General features: G+C 63.4%; 1 protein-coding gene across 11 annotated transcripts in view; it reads left to right on the plus strand.

The window, feature by feature from the left end:
- The window catches only part of AGAP3 (ArfGAP with GTPase domain, ankyrin repeat and PH domain 3), a 58,329-nt gene extending 36,115 nt beyond the window's left edge, over positions 1-22,214 (plus strand). For 3 of the 11 annotated variants that reach the window (XM_081243635.1, XM_081243628.1, XM_081243632.1), the window contains 10 exons: positions 2,355-2,447; positions 6,892-6,996; positions 13,290-13,458; positions 16,271-16,390; positions 17,937-18,074; positions 19,778-19,932; positions 20,017-20,107; positions 20,300-20,522; positions 21,117-21,372; positions 21,527-22,214. In XM_081243635.1, the coding sequence (XP_081099761.1) occupies positions 2,355-2,447; positions 6,892-6,996; positions 13,290-13,458; positions 16,271-16,390; positions 17,937-18,074; positions 19,778-19,932; positions 20,017-20,107; positions 20,300-20,522; positions 21,117-21,372; positions 21,527-21,733 (1,557 nt within the window). In that variant the 3' untranslated portion in view covers positions 21,734-22,214. Of the gene's footprint in view, positions 1-1,259; positions 2,191-2,354; positions 2,448-6,891; positions 6,997-13,289; positions 13,459-16,270; positions 16,391-17,936; positions 18,075-19,777; positions 19,933-20,016; positions 20,108-20,299; positions 20,523-20,894; positions 21,091-21,116; positions 21,373-21,526 lie in introns of those variants that run through there. The other 8 variants (XM_081243630.1, XM_081243629.1, XM_081243638.1 and 5 more) reach the window with 4 other exon arrangements.
- The last annotated feature ends 1,948 nt before the right edge of the window (positions 22,215-24,162 follow it).

Here is a 24,162-nt window from a genome sequence, read left to right on the forward strand (position 1 = left end):
GACTCGCAGCTCCCGTCTCCCGTGCACGCCCATTGAGACGCACAGCGCCTTGGGCTGCCTGCTCGCGCCCACACCACCTGCCGCTGCCGCTGCCGTAGAGCCCGTGGGCGATCTGTGTTTGCAGTGACTGCTACCCACGCCCTCGGCACCGGCTCCCCGACATCCTGCCTCAGTCACCTGCTCCCTCCACACCATTCTTCACCTCTCGCCTTCCTCTGCCGCTGGTCCTGCACCACCCCAGGGCACGCGCTCTTCCCTCTGCCGCCCGCCCGGGCCCAGGGCCCCCTCGCCAGCGCCTCGGCGCTCCCCGCGCTCTGCTGCCTGCTCCGCTGAGCTGCTTCCGCCCGCCCGCCTCGCTGCACGCGTCCTGGGCACAGCCGGCCCCGGGCCCTTTCGTTCTCTCCATCCTCACCGCGGCAACCTTATTTTTTCTTTCCATTGTTTCCATGGTGACCTCACTTGCGCCATTGTCCCCGAGGCAGCCTCAAGACATGTCCGTCTCTAGAGGTGCATCTCGGGACCTCCCCTTCTCATCGTCGCTGCCGGGGCCACCCCCTTGCCCTCCTCGTCCTCCGCAGCAGGGTCACGCCTGTTCTGTGGCTGGCGCCCCTGTGACTCTCCCGCTGGACGTGGCCGCTGACGTCCCCTGTCTCCCCCATGACTTCATGAACTCGTTTTGTTGCCACTCTCGCCCTGCTTCCCGTCCTGGGGGGGTGCCCCTCTGGGCTCCCAGGGATCCTCTGCTGGTTGGGGCCTCTCTGCTCGCTGGCTGGGACAGCCTGCGCCCCGCTCCCCATGACCGGCTCTTCTGTCTGGGGACCCGGTGGCAGCGGGCCCATCCACGTTCCTCCCCACTGGGCCGAAGGGCCAGAGGCCGTGGCGCCCAGGAGAGGCCCGGGGCGGGCGCTGACAGTGGAGCCGCGGGCGGTGGCCCTTGGCCCGCCTCTTCCCGCTCCTTTGGCTGTGCTGCCCCCGCGCTGCAGCTGCGGTCCTTTGCCTTTTCCTTGTGCCCTTGGCTCCTGGCAGCCCGGGTGAGCAGGAGGATGTAGGGCCCGGAGTGGAGAACACTCCCCGCTGAGATGGACCGCCCGGCCGCCACTGCTGCCGCCGCCTGCCCCGCCCCCCGCTCCCCTCCCCCTCCTCTTCATCCCGCTGCCGCCTCTCCCCAGCCGCCTCGGTCTCTGCCCTCACCAGTGCTGACCGACTGTGCGGGGCTTGAGTATAACTTGCCAAAATCTTTATTCTTTCGATATTTGCAGATATGTGCCACTGTTTCCAACTTTTCATCAACAAAAAGGCCTTTCCAACTCCTTCCAAATTAGAAGACCAGGTGGTGACACACAGCACCTCTGGACATTCTCCCCTGTGCGGGGCCGGAGGCGGGCCGGGCCCTGGGACTGCTCTCAGATGAGAAGCGGCCGCCGTGCTCCCCACTCCAGAGACCCACAGGAACCTTTGTAACTAACCCCCACCCCCAGGGAAGGCTAGGAACGCCGGAGCCCGCGGCTGGGGGCTGCCAGGGACCAGCCCTGCTGGACGCGCTGCGCCAGGCTCGCTGCATGGAGAAGAAGGGAGCTCGGCCCACGCCCGGCGCCGGCCAGCGACGAGGCCCAGAGGCCGGGGCGTCCGAGCGCCCGGCCGGCCGGCGGTCCAGCTGCTCCTGGGGGAGCTCCCCCGCCCCTCCCCCCCTCTGCTCCCTCCCGCATGGACTTCTGCCGTTCCTGCTCCGCTCCGGACGCCGCAGCCACGCCGCGCTTGCCTTCCCCTCTCTTGGCCTCCCATTTCCTAGGATCCGCATTCGGGCGGGCTCTGCCCCAGGAGCCCGGCAGAGGCGCAGGGCCTCTTCTGGCCTCTCTCCTCTCTCTCTCCATCCACTGTGCCCCTCGGGCTACGCCGCCGTGCTCGGCGTAATGTGCCATGTGGTGTCTGTGCCGCAGACGGGCCGCTACCCGCTCACTTCTGGACTTTGCTCTCCCTGGTGGTCATGCCCTGTGCTCCCGGCCATGTCCCTCAGCCCCACCGTCCACCTCTCCTCGCCCCTTCCCGTCTCTTACGCCCCAGCCCCCTGGGCTGCGCGCTCCTCACGCCCTCAGTATCTCGTGTCCTTGCTCTTTTGTAAGGGGCGGGCCCGGCCCAGTGACCTGTGCTGCTCTGTATGGTGCCGTGTGTAAGAATAAACCCGTTGGAATACTCGTGGTCTCAGTTCCTTCCCGGTCCCGCCGCCCCGGCCCTGCCCCACTGCTAGGGCCCGCCCAGGAGGAGGGAGGACGGGAGGGCTGGCTGGGGATTCCAGGTGGGCTGCTGACCCCGCAGACCCTGGGCCCCTTTAACAGGCCTCTTCTGTTCTCTTCCAGTCTCGAAAGGGCGCCGACTTGGACCGGGAGAAAAAAGCCGCTGAGTGCAAGGTGGACAGCATCGGGAGTGGTCGGGCCATCCCCATTAAACAGGTCAGCACTCCCTTCCCCTGGCGCTGGAGAGGAGCTGAGATGAAGCCCAGGAAATGTTAGATGATGGTTCTTTTCGGGGCCTCTGGAAGATGGTGAGAGAGGCCAGCGCCCTGCCCCTGCCAGGCCTGAATCCTTAACAAGGGGAGTTCTCCTGCAGAGAGGAACTCACAGCACAGCGGGGAAGGGTGGCCGGAACCCTTACGCTGCCAGTTCCTCCTCGCCACCACAGGAGGGCAGCAGAGAGCCGCCTGCCATCCTCAGCTGCTCTTCGCTGGTGGTGGTTCTAGAGGTGGGCGGCCCTGGAGGAGGGTTTGGTCTCTCTGGCCTCCCTCCCCTCCTCCCAGAAAAAGAAGAGAATTCTCAAAAGAGTACCCTGAGGAGTACGCGTTGAAGGGCTTACCGAGGGCTCACCGAGGGCTCTTCCTACCCTGGGTTCACTGGCCCGGTCTTACCGTGTGAGCCTCTGTTTGTTTGTAAAGATGAAACTTAGTGGAGGGGCCACGTCCTGGTAGGGCCTCTCCCTCACCTCCGTCCTGAGTCACTGCCTGGCAGGGCTGGGCCACCCGGTGTTGGATCCTCCCAGACCTCCTGTCGTGGGTCTCTCCGCTGGAAAAAGACGTTGAGTGATGGAGGGGTCTTTGTGCAGAGTTGACGGTGTGCTGGGCAGGCAGGACTCTAGAACTGCTGAGCTGGCCTGGTGGTCAGGCCGCTGTACCCACAGGATGCTGCGCCTGGCCCAGATCTTCTTGGGAGCCGGTGGTTAGAGATGCTGTGTCTACAGGGGCTGTGATGTCAGTTTTTGACCACAGAGGAGACTGGTGTGGCTGGAGCACCTGAGGTCAGCCTGGCCAGGGCCCTGTGGTCAGGTTTGGCTCTCCAGGTTGGGGCTCCTGGAGCCTGTAGGTAGTGTGACCAGAATTCTGGTGTTACGGATGGGGGGTTCTGACCCCACAGTGAAGGTCCATTGGGTTTAGGGAAGGGTTTTGGGGCCCATAGGACACAGTGTGGAGCACCGTGTCGCCCCACGCCCTCTGTCTGTGCTTCAGCCCTCCCCTGAAGTGTCACCACGGTGATGCCCAGCAGGCACTGCTCTAGGTGGGTCAGCCTGCCCGGGGGCGCGTGGAGGGCCTGGGAGAATGGCAGCGGGCACTCTCCTCCCCGTTCCTGTGTGTGTTTGGGCACAGAACTGGCCCATTAACCTGTTGATGGTGTGATTGAGTGTCTCTGGGGCCGTGCTGAGGGAGGCCTCCCACAGGGCCCTCCCCAGGCCAGGCAGGGGACTGTCACTCCCCGCTTTGGGGCGTGTGCTCTGAGTACACACACATGCGCACGTAAACATTTAACAGAGACAACGCTTATCCCCACCCCACCCCTGCCCGTGCTCTGAGATAAGTTAGCCCCAGACGCCCCCTTTCCTGCCTGGGGTCGGTCTGATTTATCTGCCCCCTGAGTCCCCCACGTGGACGGGAAGGCGGGGGGTGAAGCCCGGCCAAAGGGGTCAGCTAGGGCATTGGAGTGTCACAGGCCCCCTAACCTCAGGGACACTCTGGAGGAGGAGGCACACAGCCAGGAAGCTGCCCGCTGGAGGCAGGTGCCTAGCCGCGCCGACCTCACGGGGGCTGGGGGCGTGCCTGCCGTTGGGACTGCGCGTCCTTCCACCACTCTCCCCTCTCCGGGCCAGGGGCCATTCCTTGCGCGCCCCCTCCCTCCTTCCCTCCCCCTCCCCTCCCCCTCCCCCCCCACCAGGGCCGGGCTAACCCCTTTCCCGCTCTCCTGTCCCGTTCTTCTCCCCATTCCGTTCCTCCCCTCTCCCCCCCCTCTTCTCCTGCTGGGAGTGGAGATTGCATTTCAGTTGCCATTTGCATTCCCAATCAATCCGGACTCCGCAATTAAGCCGGCTGGCGGAGTTGGGAGGGAGGCGGCGGCGGGAACGGGTCCTCTGGGGGCTGTCGCCTCCGCACCGCTCCCATTCCGCCCCAGATTGCTTCCTGCTCCGCCGTGCGCAGCCGGCCGGCCAGGGAGGGGAGCAGGAACCCCTGGAGCTCACTCTCCCCCCTCGGAACGGGCTGTGAGCGGGCCGGAGGCGCCGGTAGGGCAGGGCAGAGCGGGCCGGGCTGGTGAGAGGCGGGCTGAGCCTGTGGGCGCGGGTCAAGCCCCAGCGGCCGAGATCGCTCCTCCCCCGCCCCCTCCCGGCGCGCCTCCCACGCCCTCTGCTAACGAGCGTCAGAGCAGCGTAGGGGCGTCATTACCGCCGTCCGCGGCGCCGGGGCCTCCTCCCGAGAGGGGCCCAGGTGAAGGAGGAGGAAGAGTTCTGGGTAGAAAAGGGCTTCCCGCTTACACCGGCCTCTTCGGCATCCTGGCTCCTGATTTCCTGCTGGGGGGCGGGGAGAGGGGAGCGGGCCCTGGAGGTGAGTCCGCGCTCCCGAGGAGACTGAGGCCCAGACAGTGACACGACTTGCTTGATGTTAAGAGCTAATTGGGGGCAGAACGGGGCACGGAGTCAGGTTTCCCTTTCCCTTGACCAGGAGCCGGGGCTGGACCAGGAGGGAACCTGGTGAAGATGGAGGGACAGAGGAGGGAGGGAGGGCTCAGGTGTGAAAGACTTGAGAACAGAGGCTCTTGGGGAGCAGGTGGGAAAGGAGGGAGTGAGATGGGACGCAGGCGAGCCAGCCGCGACGGCCACTCCCAGGGGAGCGGGGTGGGCCTGGGCCGCCTTCTCCAGAGTCTGGCCGTCAGTCCTCAGGGCCATGGTCCACAGTCAGGGGAGAGGCAGTGGCGGAACTGTTTCCACGTTCCTGGCCTGTGAGCGGATGGCTGCCGCGCCCAGAGGCTGGGCGCCAAGGCTCCTTCGCGGACCACGAAACAGGGGCCCCGGTGGCCTTCTGGGCTGTTCCAGCCAACCTGTTGTCTCGTGAAAGTCCCGTTCACACCCTTGGTCTTCAGAAGCTCTTTGTGAGGAAAAGGGGACCAGGTAGCAGCAGCAGTGTCCTTAGGTGGCCTACGACTCAGTGGCCTGACTTCCCGCAGCTGCATCTGCCTTTGGGGGCAGGAGGAGGAGGAGAGGGGAAGGGAGTGGGGGAGCAAGGATGCGAAACACCTGTGAGAAGTGGGACTGGAACTAGGGCCCTTTGTTATCCCCACGCAGTCCCTGTTGTGGGCCGGGAATCCCAGCCCACCTGTTTGTTAGCCTCATCCCCCTAGGGCTGAGCCTTCCAGTAGGAAGCCTTAGCGGGGGAGGGGGTCATGGAATCTGGGGTTTACCCCCCACCCTCTCTCACAGTGAATCTCTTGACCCCCATTTCCGGCTTATCTGAGGGCAGGGCCCTCCCCTCCTGTAGGAGAGGCCGGCCCAGGGGCTCTGGCAGCTCCTTTGCGACCCGCTGGGGACCTGGCGTGCTGCCCGCTCTCGCCCAGCCGGGGCTGCCCCCCAGGAGTTCTGTCTAGGAATGTCCGGGGAGCACTACCTCTTCTCAGCCCTCCTGAATTTGGGGAGGGGGCCCCACAGGGGTGATGCCGGTCCTGGGGCACCTGCCGCCTGTGCACGTCCGTGTCCCATCGCGACCCGAGCTCCATCCTCTGCCGTTCTCCCGTGCTGTCTGCTGTTTCCAGGCGAGAGCCAGTGGGTGAGGGCCCGTCGGGGGTTGTCATCAGCGGAGGGCAGCAGAGGCCGTCTGGGGTGTGGGTGGACGTCTCGTCTGCCTCGGTGAGGTCTACCCCCCGCTCGCAGCACCTCCGACAGCCACACGGTCTCGGCTGGCTCTTCCCCCTGTCCACCAGCTGTTCCCCGAGTGTCTGCTGCATCCCAGGAGTGTCGCAGTGCTGAGGGTGTCGAGGAACAACACGCCCAAATCCCTGCCCCTGGGGGGCATCTAACCTCCACGCCCAGTGTCTTATCAGCTCACACGGGAGATTTGGTTGCTGGGCTGTATGGCTGGGTCTTCCCACTGCCTGCCTTGGGGGAGACTGGGCCCTTCTGGGGACAGTTAGGGGCCTTTCTGCTCTATTCGGGGCTGCCACAGGGGGTAGGAGGCCCGGGCCCTCCTGAGGTCGCTGTTCTGTCGTTCCACCCTATGCCTGGAGACGGTGGGTGGGAGCATCACTGCTGGGAGGCCATCTAAACCCCCACCTCCCATTGCTGACGTAGGTCCACAACCTGGGGGAGAGGATACCCCCCTGCCATGGGACGGTGTCCATGGTAACTGGAGAGGTGGGCTCCAGGCTGCTTCCTGAGGACGGTCAGGGGCAGCCAAGTTCCATAGATGGGTTCATCCGCCTGGCTCTCCCTGGTTCAGTTTTAGTCCCATGTGGCCTCTCCATGCAGATAAGCACAGTGACCCGGGAGGACGGGGGGCGGAGGATGCTGTGACTTGTGGACACTGAGACCTTCTCCATAGCTGTGGCGTGTGGGCCTGGCTTCTGTCTCTGATCCAGCCTCTGTCCTCAGGGCATCCTGCTCAAGCGCAGTGGCAAGTCCCTGAACAAGGAATGGAAGAAGAAGTACGTGACCCTGTGTGACAACGGGCTGCTTACCTACCATCCCAGCCTGCACGTGAGTCCGGGGGCTGCGCCTGGGGAAGGCTGGGCGCAGAGGACGAGAAGCGGACGTGGAAGGGCTGACTCCAGGTCCGGAGGGAAGCGACCTTAGCTCAAAAAGACCTTTCCTCGAGAAAGGGCCTCGCTTTGGTGCCTTGGGAGTTGCACAGACCCTGAGACCGAGGCCCAGGCTGAACACTGCACGAAAGCTCTGAGTCTTGGCTGAGCCCTTTGTGTTTTTCATTTTTTGTTGTTGTTTTTTTAAAGGAATGACCTTGTCACTCCCTTTCGCTTTTTTATTATTATTATTATTATTATTATTATTATTATTATCATTATTGGCTGCGTTGGATCTTTGTTGCTGCGTGTGGGCTTTCTCTAGTTGCGGCGAGCGGGGCTACTCTTGGTTGCATTGTGCGGGCTTCTCACTGCGGTGGCTTCTCTGGTTGCAGAGCACGGGCTCTAGGTGCGCGGGCTTCAGTAGTTGTGGCACTCAGGCTCAGCAGTTGTGGCTTGCAGGCTCTAGAGCGCAGGCTCAGTAGTTGTGGCGCACGAGCTTAGTTGCTCCGCGGCATGTGGGATCTTCCCGAACCGGGGCTTGAACCCGTGTCCCCTGCATTGGCAGGCGGATTCTTAACCACTGTGCCACCAGGGAAGTCCCGGCCGAGCTCTTTGGAGTAAACTCGCCCCCAGGGACAGTCACCTCTGGGCTAGGCTGGTGTGCGAGTCAGGTTCTACATCCTACACTCTAGTTGTTTTAAGAGCTGTATTGGGCCCGTTTACATGGAGTTGCTCAAGCTGGGGGCGTCGGTGTTGCCAACAGTTGTGTCTCGGGGAGCCGCACTATTGGGGTTACGCCTGGGCTCCTGGGATCATGCGGAGCGAAAGGGCAGTTAAGCCAGGACTGCTGGGGTGGCGGGCCTGGACAGGCCCCCTTGGGAGGAGGAGCGTCGGGGGCACTGTTGGTAGGGCAGAGGGGTCTGGAAGGGTGTGGCTGATGCCCGGGGAGGGGCTGGGGCACGGTGACAGGAGCGTGGCCCCCGTGGCCGCTCCCCCACCATTCCTCCCTCCTCTCCCCTCGCTGCGTGGCTCCAGCGCACAGCTGTCCCCAGCATCCATCTCTGTCACCACCCTGCTGTGGGGCTAATGAGTTCTCCCGTGAAGCCCCTGAAGCGCAGCACGTGGGCTGGCTCCACCCCCTGCCCGGAGGCCCCAGGCCTGCCTCCGAGGGTCCCTCGCCGGCCTTTGAATCTGCACAGGTGTCAGGGGTCCCCGACCTGAGACGTGCTGGGGTCCACGGTTTGGCCATAGCTCCATCCTGAGAACACCACCCAGGGCGGCTGAGAAAGCTCACAGGCCTGGTTTGGGCCTTTCCAGTGAGGCCAGAGCCCAGCCTGGCCCTCTGGCTGCCTCTGGACCTGGCCCTTCCCCTCAGCTCGGGGCCTCTTACTCCACAGGGCGGGGGCTGGTGCCATGATACTGGGGCCGAGGGGGGTTATAGACGAGGGGCCACGGCCGGGGGGCCTTGGGAATTCAGCACAAAGGCTCCTGGGTGCCGTCCTCTCCCCCGTTCTGGCCGCCTCCTCACCCAGGACCTGGTCCTGCCGCTGAGTCCACGCAGGACAAGAGGCAGCAAGGCTACTGGCAGAGCCCTGATGAGAGGCACCGTGTCTTAGGGATCGGGGAGCACCCACGGGTGCAGCGCCCCCGGCCACAAAGAGCAGGACCCCAGTGTTTCCCAGCAGAGAGGGTCTGGGCCCTCCTGGCTTCCAGCGCCCACAGCCCAGGCAGGACACACATGGCCCTGCCCAGGCACCTCCTGGCTGCTGGGCTGGGAGCTGGCCTGAGGCCTCTGTTTCCCCACCTGTGTGGCAGTGGCCTTCACCCCACCTCTGCTGCGTCCTTACCTGTTTCTCCTGCTTCACGCTGCCCCCGGCTGGGCCCACGCCCCAGAGGGATGAGGGGAGGGATGGGAGCGGGGTCTCGGCACAGGGAGAAGAATGCCCGGTGTTGTGTTCGGTTTTGGTTTTGGAAGGGAAGGTAAAGGCCCGGGGGATTGCTGTTTTTACACACAGCTTAACCAGGTGGAGAGCAGAGGCTCGGTGGGCTTTGCCGGATCATCAGTCACCCAGCCAGTGGCTGGGCTGAGACTTGGCCCACGACTTTTGAGTGTTGCCCAGAGTTTTCTCTACGTGCCAGGAGCGCCTCCCTTCGGGGCTGCCTGAGTCGCTGGAGAGTTACCACTGGGGCAAGCAAGGTGGCTGGTGGGTGTGGCGGGGGCAGCCGGCAGCCCACGTGCCCGGCCCGGCTGGGCGGCGGACGCTCTCGGAGTCCCGTCCAGCGCTGTGCTGCCCGCGAACTGTGTGTGGCTTAGTGTGTCTGGCCCGGGACAGGGTCTGGCGGCAGGCGCTTCCAGGCTGTTGCTGCTTTCTTGCGAGGTGAATCGAAGAGGCCACCGGCTCTGCTGGCCCCGCCTGGGCCGCAGGACGCGGTGAGGAGGTTGAGCGCATGGCCTCCCCCTCCGTCAGCCCCTCACTGGCTGCCCTCTGGCTCCGGGGTCACAGTGCACACCCTTCCCCAGCTCCCCACACGCTGGATGCCCCGAGCCAGCAGCATGCGCAGATGGCAGCTTCCCTGCCCTGTAGATGCTTCTCATTCAGGAGACGAGAATCAGATTCGAAACCGTGGTGACAGTGAAAGCACGTACTCGGCCCCAGGGCCCTGAGTTCCCTCCCGACAGAGGCCGCTCGCCTCTCGGCTTCCATCCTTGGTGGCCGCCGCACTCCTGTTGCTAGCTCTCCCACCTCCGTCCCCCTTTGCCGTGTTTTCCAACCTGAGCAAGCTTCCCAGCTGCCAGCAGTGAGCAGGGACCCTCCGTCCCCGGAGCTGCCTGCTTCCCTTGGAGGCGCCCTCCTGTTAGGGAGCCAGAGAGGAAGGCCCGTCCGGGAACTCCTGGCCTAGCCCGGCCTTGCCCAGGAGACCCGAGGGCAGCGGTGCTGGGGACCCGCCTCCCGACGGAGGCCGGGCGGGCTGGCGGGACGGGATGGGCCACAGAGGAAGGGCTGGGGGGCAGGCCTCGAGCCTCACGCCCAGCCCCTGCCTAGCCCCAGAGAGCCTGCCACAGCCTCTCCCGTTTTGCAGCCAGCGAAGCCATTCACACAATCACCTTCTGTTAATTCTATCTGCAACATCAATTAAATTGTTTGTAGAAACTAATTGAATGTGGCTTAATCACACATCTTAATAGCTTTCCACGCTCTGAACTCGTTGTTAATTCCAGTAATAAAACGAGATGAGAACGCTGGCTGGGTAATTAGCGAGGAGGTTGGGGAAGAAATTGCTGTTTGATGGTGGGTAATAAAGGCAGCCGCGGTGACCGCTCTCCTGAGCAGCCGCTCCCACGGCCACTGCCGAGCCCCCCGTTCTGCTGACGGAGGGAAACGCTGTTGCTTTGCCCCGGACGCCCCGTCCCTACTGCTGCCTTTTGAGCTCCTGCCGCACTCTCCTTGGGGCCGGGCTCCGCCTCTGGGCCCGGGCCTGCAGCTGGCCAGGTGCCGGCCTGCTCCCCACACCCCCCGAGCAACCAGTGCCCGTCCGGGGTGGTCGGAGATGCTGAGGGCCACTGCTTTCCCCTTACGTTGGTTGCTGGCTCCTTGGCTCTGAACAGGGTCCCTCCGTGTGGCTCTTTTTCTTGGCCTGGGGTCAGCTTCTCCCGCCGTGTCCCAGCCTGGTTATCCCAGGGCTGTCGTGGGCCCTGAAAACTGTTGCAGCTGCTGTGACCTCCTTGTGAACTAGAGCAGCCCAAGCCCCTCCCCCAGGAAAGGGACTGCAGCCGTGCCTTCGGCCCGGCCAGCTGTTGACAGTCGTCTGGAGCCGCTGAGCTAAGATGTGACTGTGTGCAGGGTCCTGGGTGCGTGCGGAAGCCGAGTGGGTGGGCTGTCGGGCCAGGAGGGTGGAGTCACACGCTGGATGCTGGGCCGAGAGCAAGACCAAAGGGCCAGCGGCCACTGGGTGGGGCGGGCCAAGTTTGCTGGAGAAGGGACCAGGGGCACGGAGCCCTGTCAGCACTCAGCAGCGTGGGGGTGAGAGGTCGTTGGAGGGGAGAGGGTCCTCCCGTGGGTGGAGCCCACCCTCACCGACTTCTCGGTGATGTTGTTCTGTGCTTCTGAGACATGAGGCAGACCCCCTCGGAGTGGAGGGTGCCTGAGGCCAGGCACCTGGCACTGTCCCTCACGCAGGACTAGGTGGTGGCGGGAGGGCACGGACGCAGCGCAAAGCTGCAGGGAAAGGAGCTCCTCCCCTCTGGCTGGCTATGCCCTTGTTGGCTTTCTGAAGAGCCATCTGCCTGTGAAGGTGTCAGAGCTGCTTGGAGAATAAAGAGTGAGTACAGGCCTGGCCAGGCCTCTGGGAGGCGGGCTTGACCGGTGAGGCCAGCGCGCTGGCATCAGCGATGCCCCGTCCTCCCCACAGTCCTTCTGCGACTCCTGCCACTGGCCCTCACACTGGTCCCGATGACCCGCCCTGCGGTGGATTCAGCCCGACGCAGCAGTGCAGGAGCAGGGCTGGTGCTGGGTGCTCTCTGCTTCCTTGTTCTCCCTTCTCTTCCTAACGGGAAACTCCCACGTTCGCTTGGCTCCTTAGGACCAGGTGACCCCTTTCTACTGGATGTCCTCTTGCTCATGCACAGAGTGAGGGCAGCCCCCGAGCACCTCGCCAGCCCGCCCTGGCCCTGCTTCCCAACAGGCAGCAGTCCCCATCGGCTCTTTTAAGCAGAGGACATTGTCCCTTTTCCCTGAAGCTAAAAGTTGAGAAGGTAGGAGAACACCTGGGTGACCAGGAGTGATGCTCCAAGTGGGTAGGGTGAGAGGGTTGGGGCCTGGAAGGACACGAAGACTCTGTCGAGCCAGACGCTCAGGGAAGCGCCCTGGACGCAGAACATCCCAGAGGCTCTCTTGAGGGAGGAGAGGCCCCCATCCCGAGTCTGATCGGTGGAATTCTGGCACCAGCTTGTGCCCCCGGGAAGGAGCTTTTGCCACATTTTTTGGAGGACATTTGCTGAGAACTGCCCCAGAACTCGCTGGTGCCAGGGGCAGGGAAGCAGGAGTCAGCAGCCTGGAAGGAGACATCAGAGCAGCAGGGAGAGTAGGGCCCAGGCCGGGCGGGCTTTAGGGCAGCCAGGCAGGCAGGCAGCCAGAGGGCGAGCAGGGCTGTGCTCTGCGTCACCCGCCTCCCGCGCCCCCCGGCCCCTCCAGGTGCCACTCCCTGGGGTGGGGCGGTCCCAGGCCGAGGTCGAGACAGCGGACGGTGGGGCTCAGCACCCAGCGGCTCCCACCCTCAGGGTCCCTCCCTGCTCATCCACTTCAGGGCCCTGTCGGTACTGACTTGAAGGCAGGGTTTGCTCCTGGGCCGAGGAGGAAGTTTGCCTTCCGTGCAGAGCCTTGGGAACCCAGAAAGCCTGGGCTTGAATCTGGCTGTGTCACCTGATTGTGTGACCTGGGACAGGTTAACCTTTGTAAGTCTCAGTTCCTTCACCCGCAAAGTGGGCGCAGTAACACCGTCCTGGTTGTCGTGACGATCCTGTGAGGCGGTGTATGAAATGTAGACGCGATACACAGCTGTGGCTCAGTGGACGCCTGGCACGTGGCCGGGTGGGCGACGTGACGTTGTCAGTGGTGGTTACTGTTCCTGCCGCTGGGATGCTCACCCGTATCTGTGGAACCGTGGACTTGTTCAGTATCCGTAAGAACAGCGAAAAGAACCAAAGGCTTCCCTTTAACTGTTCAACAGATATTTATCGTCAGGTGCCATTCTAAGGACTGGGGGCTGCTCTAGGCTTTGTAAGTTCTCAAAGTCCCAGGTGGTGGTGGGAGCTTCTGAAAATATGGCTGAAGTCCTTGGTGACCAGCCAACCGGGGCCTGGGGCAACCCAGTCGTCCATATCCCGTGGAGCCTGTCAGCTCCTCTCCTCGGCCACATGCCCTCTCTCCCTAAATCCCATCTTGGTTTATTCAGTACTTGGCCTCCTTTGCGTTGCCTCCTGAGCCGCCTTCCCTAAAGGAGCCCCGAGCCTCAGCTCTTGGCTCTCGACCCTCTGTCGCCCCTGCCCCGCTCCCGGCTGAGCCCCGCACCGAGCCGCACGCGGCAGCCTTGGAGGTGTGCTGTGCGCGCCACAGAACTTGGGCTGTCCCCCTCCTCCCCCGCCAGCAGCACGGGGGAGAGACCCAGGAGCTGGGAGGGTCAGAGGTGAGGTGCTGCCGAAGAGTGACCTGTCCTAACGAGTCTTCCTCTGTCTTGTCCACGTGGCCTTAGGATTACATGCAGAACATCCACGGCAAGGAGATTGACCTGCTGCGGACCACGGTCAAAGTGCCAGGGAAGCGCCTGCCCCGAGCCACGCCGGCCACGGCCCCTGGCGCCAGCCCCCGGGCCAACGGGTTGGCCTTGGAGCGGAGTAGCGCGCAGCTGGGTGGGGGAACAGGTGAGGGGGCTGCTGAGGTGGGAGGGGGCGTGTGGCTGCCGTGGCCCCATCTGTCTGGGAGGGTGGGGCGCGCCGCGACGGGGCCCGGAAGGGAGGCGTGTGGGGCTGCGCCCCTCCCCAGCCAGGTCCTCGGGGCTCCAAACACGCCGGCCACCCGGTGTCTTGCTTCGGGATCAGCTCAGCCAAGCGCAGTTGCCAAAACACTGCCCTCGTGAGGTTAGTAGAGGTGGCGGCCAGTGGACCGCCTGGCAGATCAGAATGGGGACAGATAGCCTCGTGCTGACAGGTGGCATCGGCGTCTGGAGCCGAGGCAGGTGATGGTGGGGACATGGGCCCTCTGGCACCAGGGCCCCATCTCAGTCAAGTTTGCGGGACGGGCAGGGAGGGGACAGAGCTGCCTGGGGCGAACCTGGTCACCGTCCTCAGGTCTGCAGTGAGAGGCGGGGGGGGGTGGGTCTTTGCTCAGAGAAGACTGAGTTTAGAGAGAAGCTGGAGGCCGAGCGGACTCAGCCCCGTGTCCAGAAGAGGTGGAGCCTCCTGAGCGCGCTCCTTGTTGGAGGTGAGGGCCCTGAGAGGCCGGCACCCCGCCCTGCTGCGTGTGCCACCGCTGCCCCCCAGTCTGGAGGCGCTGCGAGGGGCAGGTGGCGGGACCCCGCTGGTGGAGGGGTGCCGGCTGCAGTAGATCTGAAGTCGAGACTATCCTCCCCATGTCGTGTGGACGAGGAAACAAAGGTTCGGAGAGGTTAAATAACTTGTTTGTAAAATCCCACAGGAAGTGGTGGAGCTGGGTTTGAACCTGCGCGTGCCTGACTTGGGAAGCTATGTTCTGTCCTCTAAGCCCTTGAATTAGACAGAGACCCGCGGGTGGGGCTGCACTTGGGGGCGGGAGGCGGGTCCTGGCTGTACTGCGCGGGGCGGGGCTGGGGACCTCCCGGAGCTGCCTGTGGACGGGCTTGGGGTTTCTCAGATGACACCAGAGGGGGCATGGAGGGGGAGCCTTCCGTTGCAGGCAGGCAGCAAGGGGAAAGCTAGCTGTTCCCTCAGAGGGAGGGAAGCCCTAAGACGCTCTGTCCTGTCACATGCCCGTCCCTGAAAGACCTTCACCTGGGGAGCGGAAGTGGCGCGTGGAGAAGGGGGTGCGCGGCACACTCACCCACGTAACTGCCAGTACCCGCAAACGCTCGCCGCCGTCCCCGGAACACATGGCCAGGCGCCACCCGAGCCGCGTCCCCTCCGCCGCGCACCGACCTCGCACACACTCGCACATGTCTCCACTCACCGGGCGATGTTAACATCTCATTATCTTTGTTACTGTAATTACATTATCCGCTGCTTTATGCAGAATTATTCTCCGAGGACTAATTGATGGCTCCATGTTTAATTCATTAATCATTAGCATCAAATTCGACAATTACAGTGCACACTGATTGTGGGGTTGCAGACGTAATGAGGGGAGAATTAACAAAGAAAAGGGAGGGAAAGCGCTTGCCCTCCCTCGGGGTTTTGGGTTGGGGGGCTTGGGGAGGAACTTGGGCCTGTGCTGTCTTTGGGTGGGGCTGGGGGGAGGGGGGAATAAGATCTGGAACCCGGGGGGAGATGGAAGCGGGCGAGGGGTGGCGAGAAGCACAGCATCTGAGAAGTTAAGACCCGAGGCTGCTCCCCTGTAAGGTTTCCTGACGGGGGTCGGTGCAGGGGGACCCCAAGAAGGGCTAAGTTTGCAGGGACCTGTTAGGCAGGGTGGGAGGGGCTGGCACGGGTGCCACGCGTATGTTAACGAGCACTTAACTGTGTGTCTGGTCCTGCCTGGGGTGTTATGACAGATACAAGAGAACCACAAAACCCGCCCCCACCATTCACTCTCGTGCTGTCCCCGGAGCGAGCGTCAGGGACGTCTGGCCTGTGCCTTTACCTTCTAGTGGCTTCCGCGCACATCTTCCTGTCCCTTGGATTCCAGAAACTTGACCCTTGTGCTTGCGGGGCTGGTCCGGGGCCTGGTGTCAGCCGCTCGCCCCTCCCTCGGGCTTGTTCAGCTTCAGGGCCCGTCTCTGCCTGTCACTAACGCCGGGCCCCCGGCCAGCTGCCCAGCTTTCAGTGCAGACCTCCCTCAGCCGTGGCCTTCTGGCCTCAGGCCCCACCCTGTCTCAGGTCGGCTGAGGTGAGAGGGCAGTGTCGCTGTCCGCGGCCGGCCCTGAGGCCGTTGCCACCATCTCCTCACGGGTGACTCGGGCCCGGGGAGGGCGCGCACTGCCGGCCCCGCCGCCCTGGGCTTGGCACTCCTGCAGCCTTCGGTTCCCCTGGCTCTGCTGTTCTTCCCCGATGGGAAACGAAAGATTAATTTTCTCCAGCCCCAGAGGATAATTACTAATACTAATTAGACATAATTACTTGAATTTGATACACTTATTCCTCGTCAGAATGGCAGCAAAGAATGGCACAGCAAATGGCATACGTGGCCTGGAACGGGGTTCGGGGCCTGGCCAGGAGGGGCGGGAGCTGGGATAGCGGGGAAACAGCTTGGCAGTGATGGGAGGACTGTTGCACTCACCCAACTTCTGGCTCCTGATCACAGGGAGGGGACACAGGCGTGGACCCTGGTGTTTATGGAGACAGGGGGGTTGTGAAGTCTGGGCCACAGGAGGCCTCCGGTTCTCCAGTGATCCTGGCCCGGTCCTGGTGAATCCAGGAGCCCCTCATCCTGGGTCAGTATCCTGCTGGGATTTCTCAAGCTCTTCCCCAAGCTGTACTTTCAGGAAAGTCTATGGGTGCCCTTCCCCCGGCCTCCCCTCCCAGTTTGACCCTTCCCGCCCCCCAGGTGCCCCCCACTCGGCCAGCAGCCCAGCCTGGGCCGGCCCGCGCCCAGAGGGGCTGCACCAGCGCTCCTGCTCTGTTTCCAGCGCCGACCAGTGGAGTGAGGCTGCTGCCCTGCCCCCAGGTATGCAGGACCCGGTGAAACCGCAGAGGAGGGCCGCCGGGGAGGCCGAGATGGGCAAGGGGGCGCGGCGGAGCCCTCCAGGGCTTGTGGCAGAGCCAGTGCCACGCCTGGGGCATGGAGTTGGGGTGGCTGCCCCGTGCTGTCCCCAGGCCCACCCCGCGGCTAGCGCTAGAGACCCTCCCTCTGCAGCTCCCTGCCCGCCCACCGCGGTCCCCAGGCAGCGCTGGCGGCGTCGCATCCCCATCAGCCCCCTGCGCCGCCAGCTCATCAGCCTCTCCGCGGGGGGGGGGGGGGAGGAGGGGGGTGCGGGGGAGCGGCTGAGTGGGGAGGTCGGAGGCTGGGGGCTTGAAACACATTCCGAAGGCGGCAGCTAGCCCGCGTGGAGAGGGGTCCCCGCAGACAGGATCAGGGAGCTGTCCGGAGAGGTGCTTTCTCCCCCGCGCTGCCCCTGGATAGGCTGAGGCCCCACCCAGTCTGGGTGGTCGAGAACTCTCCCTTCCCACCCCCGCCTGCTCTCCTTGGCCTCGTCGTCGTCTTCTTCCCTAAGTCAGTGTCTGTGCCTCGTCTTCCCCCGCCTCTTCAGCGAGCACCTCCACGCGCTCTCCTCACTCACCCGTAGCCCCACATCCATCAGCGGTCCTGAAGGCTAGAGGCAAATGGGTGCAGCCCTGCCCTCCTCTCCTAAGTGAGGATGTGAGAGGGAGGAGGCTCCCTGGGGACCGGGCACACCTGCTGCTCCCGCGTCCCTCCTGCCGGGCAGCAGCGCTTTAGCTCTCCTCCCCCGACTTGCCTCCCAGAGACCCTGCCCAGGCCCGCATCCCAGCAGAAGCGCCAGCCCGGCCTGAGTTCTGACAGCAGGAAGCAGCTGGGCGCCCACGGCCCCGGGTCTGCGGCACCTGCCCGGCCCGGCCCAGGCCTCCTGGGTGTGGAGGCCCAAGAGGGCAGCCGGGGGCCCTTCCCGGGTCACCGTCCTGCGGCCTGTGCTGGCTTTGGTGGGGCCCCTCTGTTGAGTCTGGCAGGCGGAAGGCAGGGAGGGAGGGCGCGTGTCTGCCTCTAATGAAGTTTGACATTTAGTGGTGAGCGCGGGGCGGGGTGTGGGAGACGGGAGCTTGATGAGCGCGCTCTAATTGACAGTAATTAGGCAGCTCCCTGATTGTTTCTAATTCTGCTATTAATTGTGAGGAGCGGGGAGTGTGATTGAGGATAAATTTGGTGCCGAGCTGCTGGGTCTCCAGCCCCCCGTGAGCGAGCGCCTTCCGCCCTCCAGGCTGCAGAAGCCGGTTCCCTGCTCACCTCCACCCTGCCCTGCCTGCGGTTCCTACCCACTCCTCTCCACCCTCCCTTCCTCCAAGGCCGGGGGCGCCTTGGGGTCGGGACTCGGTGGGCAGACCCCTCCCGGGGTGCGGACAGGGCTGGGAGTGCCCCCCCTTCCCCCTGCCCCGGTCGGCCACCCAGCTGCAGTTCAGGGTGGAGCCCCCAGCACCCCGGGCAGGGCCTGTACTGGCCCCCTCCCCTCTCCCCACACTCTCCACCTCTCCCTCACCAGCCAGTGGCCCAGCTGAGGTGCTCAGTTCCAGCCCCAAGCTGGAGCCTCCCCCATCTCCCCACTCCAACCGGAAGAAGCACCGGAGGAAAAAGAGCACCGGGACCCCCCGACCAGACGGCCCCAGCAGTGCTGCTGAAGGTTAGGGGGACCCCCAAGGGAAACCGGGGCACAGGAGGTGGGCAGCGGGACTTGGGGATAGTGCCTGAAGAGTCGCACCCTTTCTTCTGTGTTAGGCTAAGCACTTTCTAATAATAATTTCCAGGAAAAGCAGCTCCACCACTTTGGGCCATCTCAACCTGGTATCTTAGAAAAGCTTTCTTCTGCCTAACTTAAACCCTTCCTGTGGAAACGTGAGCTTACTTCTTTTATTCTTACAGAAGGTAAAAGACAGCAAGCTGCTTGCTACTCCCGCAGCTCTTCCAGGGTGGTGCGGGCAGGACCTATGTTTTCTGTGTCTCTTGTATCACCCGTTGAGTTTAAGCAGCGCTGGGCGCAAAATAGGTGCTTCATACGCGTGTGTGTTTGGCTGAGCCTCTCCTTAGTCTTCTGTAGGCTGAGGAATTCCAGCTCCTCAGGTCTTTTTCCATAGGGCCTTTCTCGTAATTCCTTATTAATCATAGTGCTGCTTCTGATTTTCCCCAGAGTATCTTCAAAATGCGCCTCTTCTCAGTGGTTGGAGTGTCTTTGCTCCTAAACAAGGTGGACCTATGTTGATGCACAATTGCTGGTTTCTACTCTGATGGTCAGGGTTAGGGCCGTGGCTAGGTGGGGGAGATCATCTCTAAGGGAAGGAGCCACCTTTCCCAGCCAACCGGTGATACAGGGGTGCTCAGCGCTCACGGCACGGGGTGCACCTGTACCAGGGAACTGAACCCCACAGACTGTCACCGTCATGTAGTTCAAAGATGGTTGGAAGCAAGGTGAGGTGGAATGGTGGAGCCTGGGGAAAGACAGGTACCAGTTTCTCTACGAAGACAGTTCCGTTAAGGGCGCCTTAGAGCAGGAGCCCGCCAGGAGGACTTCCCTTGGCAGGGGGGCGGGGAGGGCATGGTCAGTGTCACTGGGGCGGGAGGCTGCCCTGGCAGGACGTGTGGTCTCACTTGGGCCTCCTTACAGGCACCTGTCTCTCCAGCCGCACGACACACCCGCACTACTTGTTAGGAACTGTTCACCCACGGGGTGGTGACCATCGGGAAGGAGATCCACGTGGCTGTCTCCTGGGGGGCCTGGGGGAGCGGAGCTGGGAACAGCCTCACCACACTGCTTGGGAAGTGTCTGTCACTGCAGATGTCCTCAGGTTCCTATCTGCTCACACATCCGAGCTAGTCTGTGGAGGAAACCTCTCCTCCTCTCCCCATCCCCTTGCCCTCCCTGCCTGCCTGTGCCAGGGTAGCGGGGGAGGGGCCCGGCTCCCAGGAGCCCCACGCTGACGCCGTCAGGAATATTGGGTTTAATGAGCTGCAAAATGAGGCGGCTGCAGCTGACATGTACGGATGGTGCCCACCCCCGCCTTTGCCGCCCCCGCCCAGCACTGTCTCCTAACGCCCCATCACATCCTCCAGATACTCAGCTCTGCTTTCCCCAGGAAGCAACCCTCTGCTTTCCAGACCCATTCCCAGCAGTGCCAGGGATGCCAGAACCTCGCTTCCCCACCTTTTTCTCCCAGGCTCCGCAGGTGGCTAGGATGGAGGTCTGGGGGCTCCACACGGCTCTCTGCCCCCCGACTCCCCGCAAGGTGCCCTGGAGAGAGTGGTCCTCGAGGCTGGGGTGGCATGTCCCTGCACGTGCGTGCCGGCAGGGGCCCTCTGCCCTCATGCCGGCGCGTGTCCCTGTGCCCACAGAGGCTGAGGAGTCGTTCGAGTTTGTGGTGGTGTCCCTCACCGGGCAGACGTGGCACTTCGAGGCCTCGACGGCGGAGGAGCGAGAGCTGTGGGTGCAGAGTGTGCAGGCCCAGATCCTCGCCAGCCTGCAGGGCTGCCGCAGCGCCAAGGACAAGGTTGGCCCAGAGGCCCGGGTGGGGTGGGCTCCCAGGTTGGCCTCGCGACTGACCAGCCACCCCTGCCTCTCCCCCCCGAGGCAGACTCGACTGGGGAACCAGAATGCAGCTCTGGCTGTGCAGGCCGTGCGCACCGTTCGTGGCAACAGCTTCTGTATCGACTGCGATGCCCCCAGTGAGTGCCGGGCCGGCGGGGCCGGGCTCGTGGGGCCGGGCTTGCGGGGGGCTTAGAGAAAGCGCGACCAGCTTCGCGGAGGAAGCTCTGCCAGAGGCTTCTCGTAGGCCGAGAACAGCGGCGGGGAGGAGTTTCCTGGTGGTCTCGCTCTGCTTGCCCGTGGGCTTCATCTTGCTTCCTCTCCGCACCTAGATCCAGACTGGGCCAGCCTGAACCTGGGCGCCCTGATGTGCATCGAGTGCTCGGGGACCCACCGGCATCTGGGGGCTCACCTGTCCCGGGTCCGCTCCCTCGACCTCGATGACTGGCCACCTGAGCTGCTGGCCGTCATGACCGCGATGGGCAATGCCCTGGCCAACAGTGTCTGGGAGGGGGCCCTGGATGGCTACGCGAAGCCAGGGCCCGACGCCTGCAGGTGAGGGCGGGGGCCCTGGCGCTGGCCGGCAAGGGAGGGTATGTGGGCGCTCCTGCCCAGTGGGGAGGACTGGGGGTGGGGCCGGGCAGCTGTGACAGGGCTGGAAGGGTTCATTAAAACCCCGCCGTCGCTCTGCTTGGCAGTGGGCCCCTGGGGGTGCCCCTCCCCCTCCTGTCACTCAGCGCCTCACAACAACGGGCCCTTTCTCAGTGTTATCAGCAGGTCAGGGGGCCAGCGGGAGGCGCATGCGCAGGGCCCTATCACTCTGTAGCGCGAAGGCCACGGCCTGAGCTCTGAGATGGGGAGAATGGGTGGTAGATAGGGTCGTGCATGGGCCCCCAGTGCAGGCCCCCGTCTCCTTTGTTCCTGCAGGGCCAGATAAGCTGCCACCCGAGCCCTGCCGGGAATCTTCCTGCCCTCTCGGCCCCCAGGGGCCTCCCCCGGAGTTCTCTTCCACTTCTTCCACACCCTCTGCACCGCCCGCTGCCCCCTGAGCCCCCCGGGTCCCTCAGGCTCGCCTCTGCGCCGACACTCTCTCTCCCTGCTGCCCCCTCGCCCCGCTGACCCCCGGCCCGGCCCTTCCTGTGCTCGCAGAGAGGAGAAGGAGCGTTGGATCCGGGCTAAGTACGAGCAGAAGCTCTTCCTGGCCCCGCTGCCCAGCTCGGATGTGCCGCTGGGGCAGCAGCTGCTCCGAGCGGTGGTGGAAGACGACCTGCGGCTGCTGGTGATGCTCCTGGCCCACGGGTCCAAGGAAGAGGTGAACGAGACCTACGGGGACGGGGACGGGCGGACGGCCCTGCATCTCTCCAGCGCCATGGCCAACGTCGTCTTCACGCAGCTGCTCATCTGGGTGAGTCGGGGCTCCCGCCCCGCAGGTGCCCCTGACCTCCCTGACGGCCTTCTCACCCCAGCCCTCTGAGAGCCGCCTCTCTGTTTTCTCCCCGGGAGCCCACACCTTTCCCGCCGTGTCCCACCAACCGTGGACACTGTGCTTTCTTCTGCAGTACGGGGTGGACGTGAGGAGCCGGGACGCCCGGGGCCTGACCCCGCTGGCCTATGCTCGCCGGGCCGGCAGCCAGGAGTGCGCAGACATCCTGATCCAGCATGGCTGCCCCGGGGAGGGCTGCAGCCTAGCCCCGACCCCCAGCAGAGAGCCTGCCAACGGCACCAGCGCCTCCAGTGAGCTGCACCGAAGCCCTAGTCTCCTGTAAGGCCCAGGAAGAGGGCAGAGGGGCCACAAGGACTCCAGGGCATGAGGACCCACCTCCCTACAGGCGCTGGGAGAAACAAAGACACAGAGACTGAGAAGCAGGGACATGCATAGAGGAAGGAGAGGGAGACAGGAAGAGTCAAAGGGAAGAACTAAACGGGAGACACAGAAGGATCCGAGGAGACGCCGGGCTTGGAGCTGCAGCGGAGGGGTCGGACGTGTCTGGCCCCTGCCCTCCGGTGCCACTGAGAAGGGACAGGACCCTTTGGAGGTGCTGTGAGGAGAGGGGGGCAGGACCTCGCCCTCCTCCAGGTTCCTGCCTTCTCGTGCCGGCCCCCTGGGAGCCGCCTCCTAAAACGGAGCCTGGGCGGGGCAGACGCTGGGGGTGACCTGCGAGTCCCATGTAAATGTGTACATTGGAATATTTATGTTTGTGTACATATTTGGTGTGTGTGAGATGTGCCAATAAACCAGACTGTGTGTGTGGCCTTCGTCTCCCCTCTCATCTCCCTGCCGTTCCCGAAATGCCCCTCTCGTCTCTCTCTTCTCCTTTGTCCCTGTCTTTTCTCATCTTTGCTGTACTCTACTTTAGAGTACCCCATCCACCCACCCACCCCCGTCCAGGAGGCAGGCTGGAGGCTAGGTAACCCCCAGCCTCCTACGTGCGTGTCTCTCAGCCCTCTCTTGCCCAGGGGCATAGTTGGGTTTGTCAGCAGCACCGCGGTGAACCCTGCCAGGAGGAGAGACTGAGCTCCGTGCTCCCCGCTCGAAGCTTCCTGCTGCTTCCGCCTGCTCTGCCGTCTCCACCCTCAGAATGGCTTCCTGTTGGTCTCCTCATTGTCATCAGTATTCTGTCCAGTGACCTCACACCACAGCTGTGCTGCCCAGAGTTCACCCACAGAGAGGGCAGGAGCCCCGTCCCCCTAACTAGGTGTCTGGGAACCAGCCCCCCAGCCAGGGGTTCAGGGAGCCACGCGGGTCCGTGCCCAGCGGGGAGAGTTCTGGGGACGGGATGGGTTGAGTGGCAGTGCGTCTCTGGGGAACTCATCCCCAGGCTTTGCGTTTGAGGAGCGGGGAGGGGGGAGGTCACCGACGGCAGAACAGCCCCCTTGACTCCCACCAACCCCTGGCCAAATTGGAGGCAGAATCCAGAGCTTCTGCTTTTCCCTCGGACTATCCCTTAGTTATTCTAGAAAGAACCTGGGAGAAACCCCTCTGTTCCTGTTCTTGAAGGGTGAGAACTGCTAAGTTAGGGTCCCCACTCCCTAGGGAGCCCGTTGCTTCCCCCATTCCTGGAGCTGCTCTGCTGGTGGCCCTTGTACATTGGGTGTGGCGGGCTGGCGCTCTGCACGGCCCTTGCCCATGTGTAGGGAAACCAACCAAGTAAAGCTATTCAGAGAGGAAACCAGATTTTACTGTCTTGGTCCACAGCCCCTTTTCCCAGGCTGACAAGAGGCTTAAACAAGGATAAGGGCAGAATAGAGACAGGGCCGTGGGTGTGTGTGAGACTGGGTTCCTGGGCTCAGAAAATACTAGCAATAATCACCTCCAGGCTCCCCAAGGAAAAGAAGCCCCTTGGGTGGCTGAATGCTGCCTGGTATAGTTTAGGAGGCTTCAGAGGTAAATGCAGGAAAAAAGGGCCGATCAAGGCCTCGGTCTTGCCAGTTCTCCTCCCCGCACCCCCTTCCCCTCCCTGGGGGCCGAGCCAGAGGGCCTCGGCTCCAGCCCTTGCTAGACCTGCGGACACGGATTCCTGACAGCAAGATGACAACCGCTCCTGGGATCCTCGACCTCTGCCTGGCTTCTCTCCTAAAAAGAATCTCACCCTGTAGGTTCCCCATGTGGCTGAGTCAAAGGTAGCAGACAGCCTTGATCTAGATCAGGAATGGGGCTGGTCCGGACTACATTTTTTCAGCCTGATTCTCCAGCCTTGCTGGAATTTAGCCAAAAGAGAGAGAGGACCCTGGCTGTGTGTGTCCCAGCCAGGGCACCGTGCCACCACTGCTCGTGACCAGTCACAGCTCCAGGCTGCGTTCCGTTTGGTTGCCAGAACCAGCTAGGAGAAGAGCTGCCAGGGAAGGGCTGTCTCAGTCTCACTGGAGGAGGCAGGCAATAGACGTGAGCAACTAGACAGCGGTTGGCTTGCAGACGAGGAATCGGGAACAGCAGCAACGTGCCCTGTGACGCAGGTGAGGAAGCTGCCGGGGGGCTGGACTGAGCTGTACTTCCCTCCCCTCTCTGACCTTGCCTCACTCACAGCCAATTTTTTTTTTCTGTTCTACTCCGCCTCTCCTCCCAAATCAATGCAGGTCCTGTTTCTTCCCAGGAACCCCCTTTAACCATGATACCGACTTCAGCTGGTTTCTGTGGTAACCCTGTCCCCCCGATGCCTGTGCGGCCTGGCTCCACAGCTGGTACAGGATGGTAGCC

The sequence above is a fragment of the Mesoplodon bidens genome (genome assembly GCF_964165515.1).
Source record: "Mesoplodon bidens genome assembly, chromosome: 9".
Taxonomy (NCBI): domain Eukaryota; kingdom Metazoa; phylum Chordata; class Mammalia; order Artiodactyla; family Ziphiidae; genus Mesoplodon; species Mesoplodon bidens.